Source organism: Saccostrea echinata, unplaced genomic scaffold (genome assembly GCF_033153115.1).
Source record: "Saccostrea echinata isolate AGI-Se365-2 ecotype Australia unplaced genomic scaffold, CSIRO_AGI_Sech_v1 ptg000014l, whole genome shotgun sequence".
NCBI lineage: Eukaryota > Metazoa > Mollusca > Bivalvia > Ostreida > Ostreidae > Saccostrea > Saccostrea echinata.
The window spans coordinates 1812906-1836990 of NW_026889763.1; the positions used below are offsets into that span (position 1 = coordinate 1812906).

Below are 24085 nucleotides of genomic sequence, written 5' to 3' on the forward strand. Positions count from 1 at the left end.
TAGTATATTTTAACCATTTCTTTATAATTCACATGTCCAATATGTTTAAAAATCTGCCAAACATTGCAAGCAAATATCTCAATTTTAATTTCGCTTTATATTTTAGAGTAACATCCCTAACAAAAAAAAATACTATAGTTAACTAAAGTTTACTATAGTTAGCCATAGTAAATCAAAGTTCCAAAGTTTTCACTATATTAAATCAAAGTTCCAAAGTTTTCACTATAGTAAATCAAAGTTCCAAATTTTTTACTATAGTAAATCAAATTTCAAAGTATCAATATACTATATCAAAGTTTCAAATTTTCATAATAGTTTTTCAACTTATTAAAGTATTTTAATATGTTTTTGCTTATTTTGCCGTTTTAAAGGGGCTGGAGGTTGAGTTGGGTGGGGGCTGGGGATTGTTGTGCATGCTGATTTAAATTTACAACTTAGTTAATTCAATTCAATATTTACATTTATAAATTAAATAAAATACATCTTTACTGAAGTTGATGGAGCATGTATTTTGGTTCTAAAATGACATAAATTTTATTTTATAGTTTATTATTTTCCTTTCTCCATAAAAAATGACTTACACTACATCTGCATTAAATTAAATACATTTAAATTTTGCTCATCTTTTGCGCGACAGACAACCTTAAATTAAAATTCATTTCTAGTACATTTTTTAAGGAAGGGATCGGGTTTATAAAACGTTCTCTGAAGCTTTTATGAATTTTGAACATTAAATTTCATAAAATGTCAAGCATGGGAATCAAAAACATACTTCCACGTTATTTTCTAAAGTATCAAAGGTTTTAAATAAGTAAATATAGTAAATCAAACTTCCAAAGTTTTTACTACAGTAAATCAAAGTTCCAAAGTTTTTACTATAGTAAATCAAAGTTCCAAAGTTTTTACTTTGATACTATAGTTAACTATAGTTAACAATAGTATTTTTTTTATTAGGGATTATTCGATAATTCAGCTCATATATCATTTGAGACTTGAGACATTGACAGAGCTTCTACAAAAGTCAAAGGAATGACAACTCCGGTTAGCGATTTTATGTAAGAAATTAATCCTTCAAAGAAGAAATAACTTGACAAGGAGGACATTGGGTCAGGTGTTTTTGATGTCCGTAGTGATTTTATCTGCTGCAGCTCCCACGTGACACCTCTACTTCGTCTACAGCAATCATTCCAGTGGAATTTAGAGCGCCATATATTTGCTTACAAGAGGAAAGAAAAATGGAGAAAAAAAACCATTGTGAAAATGTACATGTAAGATTCTGATGCAAATTATCACAATTAATTTTGCTTTAATTCCTATTGCTTCAAATTAAATAAGAATTTATGTGACTTGAGATTACATACATTTAATTCCTGCCTTTAGATTTTCCATACAATTTAGAACCTGTTTTATAAAGCTACCTTTCTAGTGTAAGTTTTTTATTATTGTATGAGGCATAGGGTGCTCACCAGCACAGAGGAACTAGTTGCAGTGTAACTTCCGGTTACTGTCATCCAATATCCATCTGTGGACTTGTTAGAATGCCAGATCCATTCAGAGTCAAAGAGACCAATAAACACCGATGATCCTTTCATATAATAACTGAACTTAAGGCAGTAGTCCCCATCTGTATGTTAAGAGAAGCAATAATAAATTAAGGTAAGTCTGTAATTAAAGCACTGTCAAAGTATAATTCAAGAATCATTGAGACCAATAAAAACTGGCAATCATTTCATGTATGTATAGATTAATATGTTTATTTTTCCTTTCATATACACAGTAATAACTTAACTTAATGATACACAGCACAAGCAAAAAAATATATAGTATATATAAATATATATAGTATGACCTAATAGTAATTATGACATTAAACAAAATAAAAACAATTATACTAAAGATTGCGACTTTTATCAGTAAACTAGATATTTACCAGAAAATGTGTTCCTTGGGGTGGTCAACAAAAATGTTGTTCTGGTGTCAATATACGCGTAACCAGGTGTATTTCTAGCTCCATCTGGGGGGTCCAACCACCATTTGCTCTGACAAAGAGAATAAAACAAGACTCAGTTGTGTATAAAAAAAATCTGAAAGTTGTTTCATTGATTTATAAATTAACATCAAATAAGTTTGTAAGGGTTACTTAATGCAACATAATGAGTCAAAATCAATATTTATATCCAGTGTAATTTTCTTCGTGAAATTAATTAGAAATTTATAACCTCCTTTATAACACAGACAACCTTTTCATAGCGAAAAGAACTTTTACACAAAAATGTATTTTTTTTTTTGGTTCAATTAATTAAAAACAAATAATTGTTGTTAAAGTATAACATTTGTACGTTTGAAATAATTTGAATGTTCATTTGTTGATTTGCGTTAACTAATTTTCTACTTCAAAACGACTCTTAAGTCTATTACTAGTAACCACACCGGTTTGAAAGGAGTTTATATTAAGGAAGAATTAAATAATATTCATGAAGGGAGAAAATAAGAGAATGTAAATATAAGCATTATATTTTTATTTTTGGATGTCGTCGGTCGAATAACAGCACCAGTCCGTGTCAGTTCCAGAAACACAATGATTGTATCTGCCGCATGATCTTTATCGTCTTTGTCAACGTCGCATGACTAGTTTTTTTTTAATCATTAAGAATAGAATATAGATTAAAAACGATTTTTTTTTTACCAGATAGATTTCTTTTCAAAATGAGTTTTATAGAAGTAACACCGAGAGAGATATTAAATCTTTAAGGATGAGCCAAGGTCATAAATTAAAACACATTTAACTCCTACATACTGATAATAATAATTGATCTGATTCCTAAATATACTGAATGTTAAACCCATACATATCTGTTATGTATTCAGTTTTATATTAGGGTTGAAATGTATTTACTGAAGAATCTACGGTATTTGCCTTTGAAAGAAATGCTAATAAAGAGTTGGATTTTTTATTGGGGGGGGGGGGGGGGGGTATTATTCAACCAATATAGTAGATAACCTTTGACCCGAGATATCTTTCAAAAGCAATTGCAATAAATGAATCCATACAAGACTCTCCTTTAGCCGTGCTTGTATCATCCAGCAGGTATTTGATTTATCGAAATTGCAGACTCTATTGAAAGATGCTGGTGACCCTGAAAAGTTTTTTTCAAAAAAGATTTACAATCATTTATTCAATTTTTCCATTATAAATTGTTATGCTGTATCATCAAATGGAAGACAAAAGAATAAATTATGAATTTATCGTGTATAATTCCAGAAATACAAAAGACGATGGTTTTAAGAAACACCGAATGCTTAATAGCTTATATCGGAACAAAACTGTTTCTTATTACCTCCACCAGTGCTTGCCCTTAAGAAAAATTTTTGACCACTGAAGGGCAGATAATCTTTAGAAAATTTGCTATTGAATCGTATCATCATTTGGTTATTTTCTGACATAATTGGACTGAAAGGATTGCAAAATCTGTAAAAAGAAAAAACATGAAATTCTGGTCAAAAAAATAATAGTTATGTTTTGTCCCTTCTCTGTTCCATATTGATGTTTAGAAAATTTGTCCCTTAACAATCTGCCTTTGACTTTTCCTTGTTTTTAAATGTCTTTGGTGAGAACAATGAAATAATTTAGAATCAAATAATTCTGAATGAAAAAATTCATTGAATGGAAATTAATTGCTTTTTTTATGAAAGCTCTTTTTGACGTCATTGCTACAACCCTTTTTTAACCAAATGAAATATTTATACAAATACAAGAATGATGTTTTTCTAGTATGTCAATTTAAACATTCAGTCATTTTTTGTCAATAAATTAAACACGCCATTTCCTGACTTAGTCTTAAAATATTTATAAATGTAGACAAATGGATATACTTTGGACCAATAATTTCCGTTGATGTGTAGCGAACTTCAATCCAATGGTAACAATAATTGCTGGTAGATCTTCTCAGATTAAGTTCATTATTAATCACTTCTAGTTTTATTTTGGAACCCTTTCGTGCCTAAAATGGATACATAAATACTTTTTATTAATCCTGTCTATATATTGGAATTACTGAAATAACTTAACTGAAATGTGACTTGCAGTTTACTGAGAGGTGACTGAATGGAAGAGTTCTGCCATTCAACCACCTTATCAGCCCTTTCAGTGAATGGTGCAGTTTTATCATGCTCCTCTTGTTCTTCGGAATAATATAATCTCTTTATGTTCTATCTCTTTTTCCTTTTTAAGAAGCTTTCATATATTTTTATGACCCTGTACTAGCCCAGGGCCATAATTTGAACAAACAAATTAATTATTGAGGAACATTTCCATGATATGTGTCGTTCCAGGCAAAGTGGGTCTCGATAAGATCTTCTAAATGATCCCATTTTTTCACTCAGTCTTTTTCCCTTTCTAGAAAAGGGATGTAATCTTTTTTCAAAAATAATTTAAATACACTTTATCCCAAGCTCTGTCCTGAGGTTGGTGAAACTTGCCCAATAGTTCTGAAGAAGACATCAAAAAAAGCGAAGAGTTAACAGACCAATTATCAAGACTTAAAAAAGTTTATTTGAGCATTTTACTCAGCTTCTTATATGGACTTTCAGGTTTTGCACAGAAAACGGCAAGAGTTCTAGAAATTGCTTTTTTTTGTTTCATTATTTTTGAAATGAACAAACTATTAAGAACTTATATAATCTACACATTACTATCAACTGATTTTTACTCTCAACAATAAGCTCTCTCTGAATAAAACTTACATATCATTGTAAGAATGGCTATTTTTACTTTCATACCGTGATCAAAATGGTGCACTCTTTGTCAACAGGATAAACATTAGGATAGTTGATTGACTTTAAATCTCTGTATCCAACGGAGTCAAGCCTAAGAACTCCACCACAACCTTTTCAATAAAATGATTCACAGTAAAGAATAACCCATGTTACATGTATAAGATTCTTTCCAACCACTTTGTTAAGATTTTAGCTTAAGTTTGTCAAAATATAATGACATATTATTCAAGTTTCTTATAACTGACATAGTTTGTATTTCGATAACAAAACAGGGGATTACGAATTTATTGCTTGTAACATTACAAAAAAACCCATTTTTTTGGTTGCAAAAAAGTTGTTTTTGCCGAGCTTTTCGCAAAGGCAATACAGTAGACATGGAAATTTTTATTTTTAAAAAAGGTTTTGATGGTGTTGTGTATTACTAACAATCCTTAAGATTGACATTTTGCTTTACAAATCAATGATTTTGACATTTTGCTTTACAAATCAATGAGGAGTCTCCATATGAGTGAAAAATTCTCGAGAGGGACGTTAAACAACAAACAAACAAAAAAACAAATCAATGAAACTGTGCCTTGTGCCGTATATGACATATCTAACACTGAAGTCCATTATTAACTTACATATATATTTGGTAAAATATCAATTGATGAAGGAAAAGAAAACCCCGATTTGATTTTTCAGTTTTATGAAAATCAAATCAGACGAAAATTCTAACCTAATCATCAGTTTTCCCGCGTGGCGCAGTGGTTAGCGCGTTTATTCTAAAGTCGTGGAGTAAGGAGTTGATCCTTCGTCGCGGGTTTGAATCCCACTTTGGGATGTGCAGACCTGTCCTTCAGATGAGACCATATAAACCGAGGCCCCGTGTCACGGTAGGTGCTGACACGAAAATATCCCTAACTGCTAAATGGCCCAAAGTACCAAGTACAGATCTAAATTTTCAGCTCTCCACCAGCAAGTGGTATATGAGTGAAAATTTCTTGAAGGGACGTTAAACAAACAAACAAACCAGTTATCCCTCCTCACACCTCAATATTCTCTATAACCTTCACTTATTACCTGGATCAGTCTCGACTCCTTGGCAGAGTGTTCCGGTAATACCATCAGGACATACACAATCACAGTTCTTACCAACGAATCCGCCATTTAGGCAAGATGGTTTGTTGGAGCATCTTGCTACAATATAAGGAATAAATCTGGTTAATCATGATTTTTTTTTCTCATTTCCATATTTTCCTACTTCAAAACTTGATTATATTTAAAGTTTTAAAAAAATTCAGTTTGCTACAGACTCTGTAAAACTTTAGCTAGCAACACATCACAAAAACAGTATTTATTCATCATAACGAAGTGGTCATTAATTCAAACTACAATTAAGGGAATCAATTTCATTCCAGTTGACATTCATATATCTACACGCAGAAGGCATGAAGCTATATTCAGCTGAATCTCGAACACTGATATCTCGAATACCATGGATATGTCGAAGTGATTTTTAATTTCCAAACACTTATTATACAACTATTTTAACCCTAATATCTAACTATTTTAACCATAATATCTCGAATACTCGGATATATCATAGTTTTTTCTCGGTCCTATCGAGTTTGAGATAACAAGATTTGACCGTAACTGGAGTATTATATTAAATGACTCGACATACAAGCAATATATACCTTAAGACTGGATAGCCAGTCTAGCTCGTTAACAGTTTCATAAAGGTTAATAGTTAAACTAAATGACTCATGTTGCGAGAGTGGTTAGAACGTTTCGTTCTAGAGAAGTGAATTAAGAAACCCTCCTTTCGTTCCACTGTGGACCATGGAGACCGGTCCATCGGATGAGTCGAAAGAAACCAAGTTCCTGTGTTGCAGTAGGTGCTGGCATGCAAGAGATCCCAAGATGACCAGTTGCCATATGTATCGAGTGCAAGTCTAATTTGCAGCCCACGGCTGCATCCCAGCACGACTGAATAATTCTCTAAGGGACGTAAGCAAAACAGACACGTTTCATTTCATATATTTTGCATCATATTATTTTATTTTTTTTATTTTAACCATAACTCAAGGACTTGAATCTGTTTGTTCCTCTCAATTACCTCACAACATGATTGTATATGAAGACGCATGTCGCGTAACCTTAGATTTAACTTAATTTATTACTCTAGTTATCAAGACATTTTTAAAATTTAATTAGTTTTTTTAAGTAACACATTTCAGTGTACTACTGACCACATTGATAATTCATTGTACAAGAATTATAATTTTGGTATCTTTAGATCAATAGAACACCCAACAATTACACGTTATTATCACACCAAATATGAGATCCTTTATATTTCTCATCTTATGAAATGGATTTATGTCTGTCCAAGACAAATACTTAATTTATACAAGAATTAAATCTAGCCCATATTATCTTTCATTAAATCTAACTTTTAATTTTTTTTTGAAAAAAAAAACACCCAGGACCACCAAGGGACCCCCCCCCCCCATATTATTCGTGCAGAAATTGAATTTTAAATAAATTTTAGGTAAACCTACATGAACATCTATATGCAAGTGTAATTTCCTTTACGTCTAAATGTGTTAGACCTTCCGAAGATTTTACTAAGACTTCCAATTTTCTATCCTTTAAAGTCATGGTCTTTGATCCTGTTTTCGAAAATGCCTGTAAAATTACAGTAAAAAAATGAATTATGATTATTACAAACACGGTGCAAAGAAAATCCATGTCCACTAGTTGAAAAAGGACTATATTGGATCAAATTGACTTGAGAATTCAATATTAATGAAAATTCCGTATTTTTTAATTTGCCTAGAAGAACGAAATAGAATTGAGAAATACAAAATGACTATTTAAATATCTACGGATTCTCAATTCATTCGAATATCAATAACCATTTATCAAAATTGATACATAAAGATTACGTTTAATTCTATTATGCAAAAAATATGCAATGTAAGTAAATATATAAATGTCTAAATTTTCATCGTAAATATTCATAAATGAGATACAGGGAAATCTTATTCTTTCTAGAAAAATATTCATTTATTAAGATATTTAAAACACTTACATGTACATGAATATAAACCCTTTACCTTCTTAATTAATGTTGGTGTATTAATTAATTAATTATAACCAAAGTCTTAACGTTTCCAACTTTGTTAAAGAAAGCTTCATACGCATACGTACTCTTAATCCATATTGCAAAATAGATGTGACGTCATAAGGCGTCCTGTCTTGTGAGCCTTGGGGTAGCCTCTCCATATTCCGGTTTTGTCTCCCTTCTTTTATTTGATCCCAATGCATAATCACATGTTCATCTCTGTCTTTGCGCTGTTGTTCGTGGACTTGACCGAGAGCATGCATGATTTCATGAATGACTGTTCTTTTCTACTTATCAAAACAAAATAAAAATAAGGGAGAACCAATATTAAAAATATATGCGTATTATAAATGATTTTACAATAGCATAGGTTGTAAAAAGACATCTCTAAACAAAAATTTGACCTAAATTTATAGTGCATACCGTATAGCAAAATGACTTTGAATTACATGAAAATCAAGGTCCTAGTTAAAAATGAATTGCACGAAGTACATATTGATACATGCGCTTTTTGATATTGATTTGTTCTTGATTATCAAAACTTGAGTTAATCAATTATTTTTTATTAATGCATTGTGTCCACTTCTTCTGTATTTCTTTTAATGATATAATATTCTAATGAAAAAGAAATATAACAAATGCACTTAATTTACCGTAAAACAATATGTAGAGTTCAATCCAATTTCCTGCTGCCCTTTTCCTGTTCTGCCTACAGCGGAGCTACATGCTTTTCTATTTTAAAAAAAAGTTTGTTCGTATTTTTAACTTTTCATAAAATACTTTAAAATTATAAACGGATGAAAAGATGAAAATAAAGTGACTGTAGTGTAAATTGTTTCCGCATAAGGAGAAAAAACTGAAAGTGACACAGCTTATAATTTTATTTAGAGAAAAAAAATTAGCAAAAGTTATTATGTAAAATTCAAAACATCCCACCTCCAGGGCTTAAAGTAAATTTGATCGATTGAAATGCAATTTAGCTACTATGTTAGACATAACCATATTTGGAAGTAAACTAATGCACTCATACAAGCACATCGAAATAAATCTATTTGAAAAAGTTTCAGTAGCCACAAAAGCATGGGTTTCCAGCAGTTTTTACTTTTTCTGTCAAAATGGTCTAATATGCAGATAATCGAGGTCTTACGAAAAGAAATATTCATAAATTTTTGTATTAACATTTTTATGTAATGCACGTATCTCGAAACAGAAGACAAAATAAGATATATCATTTTCTTTAAAAAAAAGTTTTTAATAAAACTTAAGCTATAGCTGAATATATCTATCTTTGTACACTACATTGATATTTAGAAAAAAGATGAAAAAGTCTCTAGATTAAAAATCTCTTTCCCTTGTCAATTCAATACTGTTTTCTCTCAACAGCTATTATATAAATATTGTGTGTAGTTCAGTGTAACATTGAAAACTTTCACCCCCACGAAAACCATTATCAACCGAGGCACAGCCGAGGCTGACAATGGTTTTCGAGGGGTGAAAATTTTCAATGTTACACTCAACTACATGCAATATTTATCATATTATACTGAATGTTTTATACAAATACATATAACACTGAACAGTAAATTCTGCGCAGTCGATATTTTTTGGAATAACACCCGTCGTCAAGCAATGTTGACTGTTGCTTCGCTGGAGGGCATGGCTTTATTATTCAGCGGGCAATAGTGTTTTTTAGCAAATATTTCTCGACGAATCAAATTCAACTAATTTACATGAAGTAATGATATACATTATTATTAAAAATGCATTAACGTTAATCTGTTTATAAATTGATGCTATGGAATACATGTAATTTGAAATTACAAATTTTACCCGTAAGTGAAGTAGATATAGTCTTTGTGTGGAAGAGCTGACCAATCGGCGGACGAACCAGGGACAAGACGTATGCATGTCTTCTCTTCAAATTCCATCAACGCCATATTCACTATATTTCTCTGCCTTGTAGTAACTTGAAATTAATTAAACCAATTTTAGTTTTATTTCTTTGCAAAACTTCTTGAACACATTCGTTTAAAAGAGACCAACTCTTTGTGATTTGATTGTTTATTATATATGGTGGAAAAAAAAACAAGAAACGCATATTCACAACTAACGTGGAATTAAATTTCCTGAATATATAATTAGTTTTTTACTTCAAAAAAGTTAGTTTGTCTTAGCATCTTAAAGTGAAAATCAAACACGATTTATACATTCAGGAAACATTAACAGCTTTCTTTTTTTTGTCCGTATAAAATGTAATCAGAAAGAATTTCACTGCAGCAAATGCCAGTATCATGAAAGTCCTCCATTTGTATTAGTTGCAGATTGAACACGCCCTAATAGAAAATACTACATAATAGTTAACTATAGTCTACTATAATAGTATCAAAGTTTATACTTTATACAGGAAATCAAAGTTTTTTACTATAGAAAATCAAAGCATTTTTACTATGAATTTGAGATTGTTATATTTTATATTCTCCAACTCATACATGCACATCTTGGATATTGAATTGCAATATTACTTGTCATGTTTATTCATATATTATTTCCAAAATATCCGCTATTGTTATCAAATTTCAGAGATTTTAAGCTTCGAAATCTCAAAAAAAAAAGTTTTAGAGTAAAGTTTCATAATTAATAAAAGCATCAAAGTATTCAATAATTTTAACTATAGTAAATTTTTGTAAGGGTGTGGAATCATGGAGTTGATGAGGCTCAGCTTATCTATGTCTCATACTGTTTTTTTCCCTTATAAACAGCTCACTATAGCTTGTTTTTGCTTAACCTGGCAAAACAAGGTTCCACTGGTCCAGGCAGAGAGGATTCTCTCAATATATAGAGGTTCATTACAGGTTTTCTAATCATTTGACAACAAAGATATTATATGGAAAACAGTTTCGACATAAATTATGTTATCTTAATGATGCATGTAGACATCTGAAGGTTGCCTGAGGAATCTTGTTCCATTCCCTCAACAGAGCCTGCTTTAAATCCTAAATGGCGGATGGTGGATTCGCACGGCATCTGCCTCCTCTTTCCTCTTCGTCCCACAGATTTCAAATTTTAAATGGGATAGAGGTCTGTGAAAATGCTGCCACAGAATGACGTCAACGATATACGGTAACAGCATGTTGGAGCACACTTATACCATATGCGGTTGCCTTGAATCGTCCTTTGCAGATTCAGAATGTGCTGATGAACAAATGGAACAACGAAAGAACTAATGATTTCATTGCGATATCTTATACGTCATGATAATAAGTACTGCCCCGCCTGCTTTACACGCATTTTGTAAGTCTCGTATTAATATTTTAAAGTGGATACCACTCGACTTAAGAACTCATTTAAATTCACCACTGTCTATAGTTTTTTTTTTTTTTTTGGGGGGGGGGGTCTTTTTTTTTTTTTTTTAAATCAGATTCAAATTTCAGTCCTAAAAGTCCTTTTGTAAACACTGGCACGAGTTCTCTTTTTGATGTTTACGTTTTATCGGATTTGTTGGAATCGCTGACATTTCTCACATCGCTTACAACATACTAAATCTGGTGTGTTGGTTTTACTTTTGTACATTTCTTTCGTGTCTTTTTCGTGATCATAGTTTAAATATTATTTTTTTATTACTACACCCCAGATTGCCAATTGTCTTTGATTATTAATATTAAGGATAAATCTTAGAACATGAAAGTGCAAGGATGTATGATAATCAAAACCCGAGATTTTGTAGTTATTACAAACTACGGTCTGAATGCGTTTGAAATATGCAAGTCATGATTTTTTACAGTAGATTTTGAAGATTATTAACTTTAGGTCGGTGTCCATGCCAGTTTGATTCCCACATTATGCCATTTACACTATAAAATGATCGTTTTAAATTAAGCAATATATAAACTTTGTCTTCCGTTGGTAGATGTGCAGCCGACTCTCGCCTATCTACAAGTTTCTGATTCAACAGCGAATAGAACAGAATGCTAATGTTTTCCTTCGAATTCTGGGGTCTAGCCGATTTAAACACTCACTTCTGTCGAGTGACACCTTGGTATCAGAGAATTTCCATTGTATGGGCGTCTTCTTAAAAAAATTTCAAATACTCGTAGACTGTTGTGCGTGGTTTTAGTAAGCATATGTATTGCTTTTCCCTTACTGTAATTGTGACTGCTGTTTACTACGATGTTGTGAAGCGGTGGTCCTACCTGCAAGACGTTGCAGGGGGACCCTTACGTTTGGTTTTGTAGTTGTGTCTCCAAACTCACAGAAAGAATCTTCAACAGCTGCACATTCCAAATGCAGTTGCAAATTTCTATAACCTACTCCCGCTAGGAGCACTGTCACAACATGATCATGCTCAATTTTGTTAATGCATGGGATTGATATCTTTAAGTTTTAGCCAGAGTGCTTTTTTGCCTAAAAAGTGTCAATGACTTTTGTAGTTAAATACATTAATTCTTCTAAATTTATTTGAAAAGATAAAATAGGGGGTGGGGCTTATTTTTTCTTTTTCGATTTTTTAACCATATATGCATAGATTTAAAAAAAATAATTATCAAAAGTATTTTATATTTATATAATTATATCATAGATATATAAAAAGTATATATATTGTAAAATCACACATTTTTGTGGAGTCAAATTTTCGTGGTTTGAGGAAAAAATATGGGTTCATGGGGATTTAATTTCATGGATGAAGAATTGTTGGGTAGTTTTATGTATGAAATTTTAGTTTTTCATATGAAATTTTACATTTCGTGGTGGACATGAATTCTTGGGTATCTCCATGCCTCGAATTCAAAAAAATTAAACTCCAATGAAAACCAGTGATTTCACAGTATATATATGAGGCTAGGTAGCTTTTACTTACATCTTGAGTCAACATAGTATGGAATATACCCATATTCCCAGAATTTCACGTCACGCTCAGCAAAATTCCTCTTATCCTGCAAAATTCTGAAACTTTTGAAGACAAATGATTATAACAGATTAAATAGAACTTTTATATCATTATAAGATAAAATAATTCTATTTCTATGAATACGTCTGTTACATCTTATTTTTAATAACTGTGCTACAAAACGTTCAATAAATTCTCTGATAATTGTAATCTTGAAAAATAAAAAAAAAATCAATCCAGTAATTACAAGTTTGATTTACTTACCTCTGACGTTGTCCTGTACTTTTTTTCCTGAATGTAGATTTCATCAGAAAAAAATTATTTTGTATATAAAATAAATACTCAGACCTCCTGTTTAGAGATGATACATGTATGATAACGATATATAAAAGGACTGTTCGAAAAGTTCTTGGACTTCTGTCATATTTTTTTTTTACTTTACGTTATATTATGTCATAATGGCAGACATACTTTAATGATAAATTCAATTGATTTGTATTTAAAAATTTAATATTTCACGATATATATTTCAAATGTACTGAAAATTTAGAAATTGGGCCATAGAGCAGGTCAAAAGATTGTAACTTGAAGACAACATGTACACTGTAGACATATCTCTGTAAAACTTAATAAAAATGAAAAAAAAGGTTAAAGAAATATTAGTATATAAGAATTTTTGTAGAATGTTAACAAGATTTGTTGGTGATTCTTTTTTCTGAGTACACTTATATGTCCTGATGAGAATTATGCTGTTCAAATGGATATTTGAAGGATTTTTTTTTCTTCATGTTTTATACCCTGAATTGGTCCTTTTATCGTAAAAATGATTGGTATTCATTTGTGTGAATACTGAGTTTTCATTGATAGAAGCTCTGTGAGGCAATGGAATACTGATAAGGCTTTGATTAAAAGAGTTAATAACGGCATGGAAAGATAAAGGTCCTTCACTACTACGGATCTTGTTATAGGAGAGTCACGCGATTAAAATAAACTGAAAACACTGATTAACTTACATTTCGTAATTGATTCTATGTTTTACCCAAGACCATCGAATTTATGTTTCTTTTTTTTTCAACTAGCATATCCTTCTGTTGAATGGGTTTTTTTTTATCTTAAACGAAGTGATTGTATTTCGTACCTCCCTGATTCATATATCTTTAGAATTTGATTCATGGTTTTCTTTTTATGTCGATGGGATTCATTTATCCTGTTTTAGGGACAAGGCGGTGATTGGTAATCAGCACTAAAATGAACTTTGTCACCTGCATGGGAAGTTTTCATTTACGCATTGTTTTTCATTTATAAATATATACCATTCAGAATCGTTAAAAACTAGTGTCCGCGAGCAATATGATTTTAAAGTGATCCTTAGATAGTTTGGAAATAGACCAAACTCATTTACGTATTTAAAAACTGTGCATTTCGGTCTAGTTACAAGCCATTAAGCCACAATAAAATATATAATAATCAATGTAGATATCGAAATTAATATATTTGTGTAAAATGAGTGAAAAAGAAGGCAAATCAAATGAAGTGTTTAAATTATGCAAATTATCAAAGGAAATATTTAATGCTAACGATGCTTAAGCAAAAACATATAAAACATAAAGTTTATAATTAAAAATTATTTGAAATAATATGGGTTTGATCGCCTGAAAAAATGAATTTGTGAAAATGGAAATGTACACGTTAAGTTATGAAGGTGTATATTTAAACCATTACCTCTGGATAGATATGCCCATCAAAGTCTTCAGCAATTGCTGATTTCTTTCTTGAAGGATGAATTCCATTGGGCTAGAAAAAAGTTTTAATTTATGAACTGGAATGTAGAATCTAAAAATACTATTTCTTATGTTAAATGATAAAACAAATAATGAATCTTTCACTGAAAATGGTGTAAATATGATTTTTTTTTTCAATTTAAATATTGTTATTATTATTGTTATTGTTAAATTGTTACTGTATATGTTAAAGTCTATTAATGTAAAGAAAAAAAGGCATTTTTTATAATCAATAGAATATTTCAACTCTAATATTTATACTAGTTTAAATTTCGTACCATATGAGGTTTTCCGTTTTTATCGTATACAATCATTGTTTGTAGGAGATCGGCTATTGCGTCATCCTGACTATGAGGGTGATCATACTGGTAAAAAAAGCAATTCTCATATAATAAAAAGATTCAGATTAATTACATTTTCAACAGTGAAATACTGTGATTTATTTATTGAATAAAATATTATAAAATAATATATGAATATTCTCTCACAGTGTGAAAGGATACCAAAGTGATATTCTCTCACAGTGTGAAAGTATATCAAAGTAAGTAAAAATAATTTCTGGCATGTAATAAGATAGAGATAGTAACTAAGCCATCTTAATTGAGACTAAAACTGCAAAATTATTCCCAAATATGTTGCTTTTAAAATCCATGTTACAATGTTTTCAATCTTACAACTGTTCAACTATGACGTCTCAACTGCTAAACTATGGCGTCACAGCCTATGGCACTGTGTAAAGAAAAGATAGAAGCAAAGGGAAAATCAAAGAAAATGTAATAAACAGAATTTCAATGTTTTGTAGTTGGATATGGAATTTATTTTTACTCGCCAGACAAGATTTTTTTAATATTTTCACTCGTGCTTCGAAAATATTAAAAAAAATTCCTGTCCCATTCGTGAAATAAATTCCATATCCAACTACAAAACATTGAATATCCTTTATTTATCTGATCAATACAAAGGGATGAATGTGACCAATGGATAGGGTATACTTTTTCCTCCAAGGCACCTTGACAACTTCTAGTGTTTCCTAAGGTCCTCTTTTTGCTTTGTTCACGTTTTATTTTGTTTAAAGAATTTATGAAATCAATCACTGTTCATTATCTTAATCTTTTTCGTTCATACTTTCATTCTTCTCTTATGGTTCTGGATAAATTTCAGATGCCTACTATAATGTGACATGCTTTCCAAAAAAAATTTTTTCTCTACACACCAGAAATTGATTCTCTTTAGATTTGATATTCTTTTGAGGATTAACAACCAGTAATATGAAATGTCATGTGAACCCTGATTTTGTTTTTCATGTAAGATTGCAAAACATCATTTGTCATCGAAAATAAGTGCAATCATATTTTATTATAATGACGTATGTAAATAAATAAAATGATAGAGTCATTTATTTGCTAAATTATGATTAACGAAAGCACGATTTTATCCTTTGAAAAAAAAGAAAACATTTAATTTGAATGCATGAATTTAGATTTTCTCCCCGTATATTTAAATGGTATTTGTATCACTTTAAAAAAAAAGAAGAAAATTCAAAGTTAACGCTTTTTTAAACTATGGCTTAGAATTAAAGCCTTATTTCATACTTTGTGTCAAAATCTAAATACTATACAAAATTAAAATATAAAAGTAAGCTTTTATCACATGCTAACTTGTTTATACAGTTGATATAGGTCATACGATATCGTTTTTATATCAATAGTTGTGACGTCACAATGGTTTTAGCGAAAAAGTGAAGAAGTCAAACAAAACGGCTTCACATATAAAACGTGGAAAAACATGTAATAGCTATAGTTAACATGTGATAAAAGAATCCCCCATGGTTTGTAATATGCTAAGGCTCGGGGATAGAACATGGGCAACTCGTTGTTAAAAAAAAAATCATATCCAACTACAAACAATTTATATTTTAATTTGCGAAAGTGGATTTTCCAACTATAAATAAAAGCAAAGAAAAATAAGCATGCCTCTCTAATATAGTTCTTGGATTAAAAAAAAGATACCAAACAACGTCTTACCCAGTCCTTTATCATGTTTTTATGCCACTTTCCAGGTTTCTGTAACTTTTCCCAATCTCTCCACATAATTTTTCTTTGTCCAATTTTTTCGTCATTATCTTTCATTTGGTCAAACTGCCATTTACTTTTTGAGGGTTTTTGTTCTCCTCCTATTACAAATTTGGAGGGGTTTTTATATTTCGAGTTTTAAAAAAATGATTTAAAGAATACTTTACTGTATACGTGTTTTTTAAAATTCCAAAAAAGAGAATCCTTTATAATTCCTTAATTATGATCCATTGAAAGTGTCAAAAAATAAACTAAAAAATTAAATTGGAATTAGCATGTCGTAGAATCAATCTATTTGGTAAATTCAATAAAGCTTCTATTAGTTAAAAATGACACATAGTTTGCAAACAAAACCATTTCAAAATATTTTTTTCTGAATCAAAGTCATTTTTAAAGATTTCCTTTTCAAACAATTTGATTTTCTTAGTGATAGAGTTAAAGTTAGAGAAAAGGGTAGACTAGACCGAGCAATTTTTATTCACTTTATAAATTATGATACTCTAAGAACAAACTTTTAGCAAACTTCAAAATTATATATTTATTACATTATAAATTAAATCTTACTTTCATGAGTTTGCAGAACTTTTTTCAGCTCTTTCCTATTCTCAAAATCTGCCAAAACGGTCCATACGCAAAGAACAACGTAGAGGAGGAGCATCTCAAAAAAGCCTTTCTTAAAAAAAAAGTAGAATCACCAGGAAGTATAGATGTTTAAAACACTGAATATATATTGTTTAGAATGACATTGACCTTGGTCGTAAAGTGGAGAACAAATGTAAATTCGATAACATTCGATTTAATTTGTAAAAGTTCATTCTAATATCATTAAACTGTAATGGTGTTGTGTCCCTGTGCAAATGGTACTCTTTTAGTACGTTTTCTAAAACATTTCATGTTTTTACAGGTTTTTAAATTACCCCAAAATAATTTGCTTCCCTCTGTCTTGTTTTAATGGCAGTGTGTGTGTGTGTGGCGAAATCTCATTGCTACATTGATGTAAGCGATACCACGTAACAATTGTCATACATTAAGCAAGTTGTCTCACAAAGAAAGCCCGAATAGCAGAAAAAATTGCTTAGGGTAAATTTTAATTTATTGTATTTATTTAAAAATAATAAACTTATGACTAAAATTTATTTTGAACATTTGACATTTAATATTATTCATCAATCAGTAGACTTTATGAAAAGTTTATTTGTTTAGACTTTATGAAAAGTTTATTTGTTTAGACTTTATGAAAAGTTTATTTGTTTAGACTTTATGAAAAGTTTATTTGTTTAGAGAAAGTGGGGAAATCGATACAAGAATAAATGCGATGCCTGAACAAACGTACACTTGATGACGTCACAAATATCTTTCAAAAACAGCAAAATATATAGAACATTAAGCTTTCAAGTCATATGAAAAATTCAAAAACGAAATGATGAAAGAGTTTATGGAGCTATATAAACTGCAAAGTTACATGAAGTAAATGAAGATTTTATTGAGTATAAAAGTGTCTTGTAGACATAGGAAATCTGGAAATAAGGCGATCTCTACGAAAAGTAAGGACTGACAGCTTCCACTATACAAAACAAAACTTGAGAATGATAATTATTTTTGAAAGATGTACATTTAAAATTGTCACAAGTCTTTGTGTGTGATACGCCTTATACTGTACTTTTAGTGACGATGAATATTTAAAGATTCTTTTAAAAAATTTTGGCAGCATGCTCAATTGAACTTTATTGAAATGTATATCTTATGCAATAAGGAAAGGATATGTATACTGGAACATTCCTAGTGCCTTTAAAATATTCTATATGCATTCAGTATACATAATTCCAACAATAAATTTTCTTTACGAATCAAAATGCTTTCAAAACATTAAAAATAGCATTTACCTTTTATTGTATGTACACTTTACTTTTTTTTTAAATAATATGATGTATTTGTTTTGTTTGTTGTTGTTAGTTTTTTTTTTTTCACATTGAAGTTCATTCTTGTACATCATATACGCACTTTGTTTCATTAAAAGAAATACATTATGGGGGCTCCCTACAACGTCACAACATGGAGTACTTCCGTTTGAAACGCCATTTTAGTCCGAAATGAACTGATTCTGTCCTAAACAAATTCACTGAACACCGTTAAATCACCGGGTATAACACAACTTGCAATATGTATTCTACCTCTACTGTGAATGGAATCTATCCCTTTTTATTACTTATGATCATATATTATTTTAATAAATTTTATTGTTTGTGAATAAATAAGTCGAAATTGAATATATTGACAAACAATCCATCTTTAATGAAAGGTTACATTGAATTGGCCACTCTCTTTCTTTTACATTAAATATAATATATATTCCTACCTATGATAATGTTTCATGACTTGTATAGCCATACTATTATTTATTCGTATTCTTCTGGGTTATCTATGATGATTTCATTGCATATATTACTTTGAAGACATTAATATAAAGATCTATTTTTTCATTCCAATTATGTACAAGAAAAATATATTTGCATATATCTTAACTAGAAATGCAAATATGCAACTTTGTTTTATTCAATGTTTTTTTAAATTTATTTTTAACTAATAAAAAATCAAATTTATCTGTGCATGTTTCAGATGATGGTTAATTTAAACTTCCTACCACACTAATGTGATTTAAAGTATTTCCTTTATCAAGAATTGATATCTATTTTACTTTTTGTCAAATATTCTCAACTATTCAATAACACGTGAACTTGAAAAAGGCTTAAAACGTTTCCAGTCAAATTGCCTTCAAAACATTAAATCAATACGATATATTTCTGTTATTTGATAATAAATTACTCGACTACCCAAAAGCAAAAATATTTGCACAAGCTCTCTCTCTCTCCCTCTCTCTCTCTCTCAAGCTCTCTCTCTATTTATTTCTAACCAGCAATGAAAATATAAACATGACTCATAAGAAATTAAAGAATATTTATTCAAATTCATTATTATTTTGAAATTGGAAAACTTGTTCAGGAACTAATTTCATCATCTACCGACACCTGCGGGGCATGCTCCATCCAGAAGTCGGATTTCATCAATTGCGAATGTCCCGTACGAGATGTACCCTTCTATTGCCTGAAATTCGATCAGATTGTGGTCTTCATTAATTCATATTTTTAGAATGGCTTTTTTTGGGAGGAAAATATCAGTATGTCCATAAACTATTCAGTTGCATTTTTAAGGTGATCCTAAACACCCTGAAACATTTTGAATTTTTAAATACCACGAAATGGAATAAAAAATGAAATGGAACATTTGTAATTTTGTATGAATGCTTTGATGCTATACACATATGTTATATAATTTACTTAGTTGTTAACTTTCAAGTCTTTGTTACAAAATTATGTTTTTATTTACAACAAATGATCTATATGACGTAATCTCTTTCAATATATCAAGATTTTCCAACCTTTATCGCTACGTTTGTGATCCCATTTGCCCCCCCCCCTCTCTTAAATATTCCATGTGCATTGTCAACTTCAGATTCTCAATTATATTCAGCTTGTAGTAAAGACTGTCTTTTAAAAATCTTCACAAAAGGGATAAACCTGTACATGAATTAAACTAATATATCCTAAAATGCCGCACTCATTGTATATCACATCAACATCCAAAGAGCTATTATGAGTTATTATTGGTTAATTAAGACAACAAAACTATGAAGAAAAGGTATGCCTGATGCCGTTCTTATGAACTATTTGACTTATTGTGCTCCATTATTAGCCGCTTGTTTTTATATTTCTATGAAGCAGAATGTATTAAATAATTTCTACGTGAGAAGAAGAAAACATTTTTGTGGCCCTCAACTCGACATTCAGATATATCAACGACTTTTTATCAATTAACAATATTTACTTTCATTCATATGTGGATTATATATCCCAGTAATCTCCACTGTAAATAAAAGGCACCAAAGATTCTGCTACATCTGTTTGGATGTTTTACTGACTATAGGCGATAAATGTCAATTAACAGCAAAACGACAAACGAGATGACTTCGAATTTTCTATTGTCGGCGTTCCATTTTTATGCAGTAGCATTTCGTACCTGCATATGGTATTTACAATGTATGTCTCTCAACTTATTTGATACTCAAGAGCATGCTCAAATTTTAAACCGAGGTTGACTAAGGACAGATAAGATGATGTTACAATGATTTCAAGAAACCTTGTTTAAAATCGGCATTTCGTACATTCTATGGTCGTTATAATGACCTTGTTAGCTAATATATCCTATCATTGGGTCGTATTTTGACTGACATATTTCATCAGAATTGTTAGGCCTATGTTTGTATACTTAATTTGACTCTATATTTCATCTACCTGATCAAAATATATGTATATTGTTCATTGTAGGTATGACTGGTCAACAGAAAATGTTTACTGGTCCAACCTTTTGAATATCCAGGGTTCGGTGTTTTATGCCCTGTTCTCAGATTTGTGTTGTTTGAAGTTTTTTTGTTTTTTATTTTGTTTTGTTTTGGGTTTTTTTCTTTTTGATAGATCACTGCTCGTTACCTTCACTTTTTTCATATGATCATATTTTTTTCTTTCATAAAATCATAATAGATAAACATGAATTTGTATGGCACAATATTTAAACATAGAAACGCTACATAATCAGAAGTTGTGGATATGAAAATAATTTGACTGTAAACTTAACCATTTTTATCTTTCTGTGCTCTTTTAAGAATTTTTTTTTACAAAATGCATGTCATCACCGTCTTATACAGACACGCACTAGAGATTGTTTACTTACAATATGATCGGAGGAGGGTCCATAGAATGGGATCTCTACTGAATACCAGTTACCGTAAGTAGATTGATTATAAAACCATAGACCCTGCATTTGTTGATACATGTTTCGAAGATACACACTCATGGAGGGATAATAGCCGTTAATGTAAAATCCGAAACTGAGGCAGAACTGTCCATCTACAAATAACGTTAAATAAGAATTCCTTATAAGTTCGTTCGGAGGAAAGTCTTATTGAAAGTTGATAGCGGGCCATGTATTATTTCAATAATTTTATTATTTATTTCCTTCTCTGGGGCATGAAAACAAACAATAAGTAAAAGAATTCCGGTTATGAAATAATTTATCACACGTCTTTATATCTCTCAAAAATCGGGAATTTCTTTTGGTGTTTCTTTTTGTTTCCTCTTCTATTGAGCAAGACAGAGATACTATTGTTAATTCTTTTTTTATCATTACATACGATGAGATGACATATAAATTTATAAAGGCTTACTACTGAGGGTTCCTGATGGAGATTCCAGTATAAATGAAGATCCAGGTAGAAGATACCCATACCTTGCAGTATTGAGAAACCCGGCGTATGGTTCCATGCTAGACGATACCTGTGTGGATATTATTTAGATTTTCTAAAGGTTAAAAACAATAAGAAGTTATGCTATGAATAGATTTAAAATGATATTATTTTATATGATTTGGATGGACTTAAAATTTACTTAAGATCCAATTTTTGCAAATTGGACACAGTTATTATATAACAATCTTTTTGTTCGCGTGTAAAGAAAATTTTAATCGTAAGTAAGGGCGTTAATTCTTAGAAACCAGAATCTAAAGAGGTATACATAAGTACCTGTACTGAGAAAAGATCGCCAAACTTCTCCATCCAGCAATTAGATGTTTCAAAGTTACACAGCCTGCTGGTACCAGTGGGTGGTGAAACTGTGGTGGTGGTCGTCGTCGTTGTGGTGGTTGCAACAGATGAGGCTAAAGTTGAGATTGAATTATATGTATTTCATTACTGAAAGTATGAAATTAATGATCTGATGAAATAAACATATATATTATCATCCGATCGCGATTACATTGTCTCAATATTCGGCTTTACTATAGCAGTTTCATCAGAAATTTCATGTATATATGTTTTTACTCCTTATAATAAGATAGTAGTTATGAGTCGATGGAAGGAAAAATTATAAAGACCTCTACACGTGTATAGCCAAAGAATAAATAGTGTCCATATTAAAACCCACATACTGGTTTATTGTACCTATGAATTATTTCATCTTATTATACGGGACTGACGTTTTTTATATACATTTTTATGTTTATAAAAAATAATGAAAAGTATTATAAAAATGACATAAGAATTGCAAGTATCCCTATACTTTTGATAAACCATTTAATAATCACAAGTTTTAACACGCTGTCCGTCATGTATTTTTGTAAAGATAAATACTTACTTTCACAGTTAGGCCCGATCCATCCCGGGGGACAGTCACATGATACACTGTTACCAATTATAGCACATGTGCCGCCATTTTGACACGGATTTGGTTGACAACTGAGAACGGGAACGTCGCAGGTTGTACCTGTCCAGCCTGTTGTGCATGAACAGTCAAACGTTGAGCCAACTACGGTGCAAGTTCCGGAATTCAGACAGGGATTAGGATCGCATGGGTTTGAGGAAGATCCTGCAAAATATACCAATCATTTCAAAAATAATATTTGGTAATTATTTTTAACACATTATTGACCTGAATTTCAGTTGTTTAAGCAAGTGTTTAAAAAAGATAATTTGTCACAAATTCATTTTTAGTACAGCCCTCAGCCTTTAAATCAAGTTAAAATGATTTTTTGGTTCAAATTTCTTTAAAAAATGCATATATTTGTTACTTTTTAATTACAAAAACAAAGCTTGTGAAATATTTTCAATTTAAAACGTTGTATTTATACATCAAATTGAACTTACCACCTTCAGCTTTAACATTCAGCTTGAATCTTTGACCTTGTGAAGTTTGAGTGTTTTTATTAAATCGACTGTCAAACTTAAGAAGCATCAGGTTACTCTCTCCATCGTTTGTCGTTGTGTAGGTTTGATTGTTGGCTGTATTACACTGCCTAAAAAAGCAACAACAAAAAATTAAACTAGTAAGGATTTAAATTGCTTTAAATCCCCTTAATTTCTATGGTAAATTTTCAAATATTCATATTAAACTAATTCACAAATTGTGATGTTTCTGTTAAGTGTTTAGAAAAAAAAGGAGTTTCGTCATACCTGATTCCACTTTGACCAATCATATTGTACCTAATCTCCAGCCAATGATAACACTTGGAATCAAAATTATTCATCGCTAGTTGCAGTTCGTCTATTCTAAGTCTGATATTGGATCCACTTGGCCCCTGACGAGAAAAAAAATTATTGCAGATTTTGATATTATGTGGCTTGAAGAAACCAAAATTGCAAATTTTTATGTTCAAATATTTTGCAGACTACAGTTCTGTAAAATATTTTGACTTACTCTGACCAACCAGACACACTCTTTGTCGTTGCTAACTGCGTTAGGGTAACCAGGAGATTCAATGAACTGGCTTTGTCCGGAACTCAAATTAATAACACCTCCACATCCTTAACAATAACAACCTTTTTTGTAATGCTTAATTATTTCAAAGTTTGCTT

At 30.6% G+C, this 24085-nt stretch overlaps 2 protein-coding genes across 2 annotated transcripts in view; both read right to left on the reverse strand.

The window, feature by feature from the left end:
* Positions 1–1135: 1135 nt before the first annotated feature.
* Positions 1136–16704, reverse strand: LOC133186980 (protein SpAN-like). The gene is made up of 17 exons (XM_061322357.1): positions 16579–16704; positions 14833–14919; positions 14496–14567; positions 13038–13064; positions 12744–12819; positions 9719–9854; positions 8542–8620; positions 7975–8175; positions 7323–7449; positions 5839–5955; positions 4780–4886; positions 3874–4001; positions 3339–3469; positions 3052–3137; positions 1931–2039; positions 1467–1624; positions 1136–1216 (listed from the first exon to the last, which is right to left on the reverse strand). The coding sequence occupies exons 1-17, from the start codon at positions 16681–16683 to the stop codon at positions 1136–1138; spliced, it is 1827 nt and encodes a 608-aa protein (XP_061178341.1). The 5' UTR covers positions 16684–16704.
* Positions 16705–19638: 2934 nt separating this feature from the next.
* The window catches only part of LOC133186981 (uncharacterized), a 36778-nt gene continuing 32331 nt past the window's right edge, over positions 19639–24085 (reverse strand). The window contains exons 15-22 of the mRNA XM_061322358.1: positions 23928–24034; positions 23684–23808; positions 23378–23526; positions 22869–23099; positions 22259–22392; positions 21905–22013; positions 21412–21587; positions 19639–19728 (exon numbers count right to left, since the gene is read on the reverse strand). Of these exons, the coding sequence (XP_061178342.1) occupies positions 19639–19728; positions 21412–21587; positions 21905–22013; positions 22259–22392; positions 22869–23099; positions 23378–23526; positions 23684–23808; positions 23928–24034 (1121 nt within the window). The remainder of the gene's footprint in view (positions 19729–21411; positions 21588–21904; positions 22014–22258; positions 22393–22868; positions 23100–23377; positions 23527–23683; positions 23809–23927; positions 24035–24085) is intronic.

What these genes read in the sequence shown, in the direction of transcription:
- LOC133186980 (XM_061322357.1), bottom strand. Translation starts at nt 16,683, where the DNA reads ATGAAAGATAATGACGAAAAAATTGGACAAAGAAAAATTATGTGGAGA. An exon ending in AGTGCACCATTTTGATCACG is followed by an intron (nt 4,002 to 4,779) that starts GTATGAAAGTAA and finishes TATCCATTTTAG; the next exon opens with GCACGAAAGGGTTCCAAAAT. An exon ending in AAGGGCAAGCACTGGTGGAG is followed by an intron (nt 3,138 to 3,338) that starts GTAATAAGAAAC and finishes AAAACTTTTCAG; the next exon opens with GGTCACCAGCATCTTTCAAT.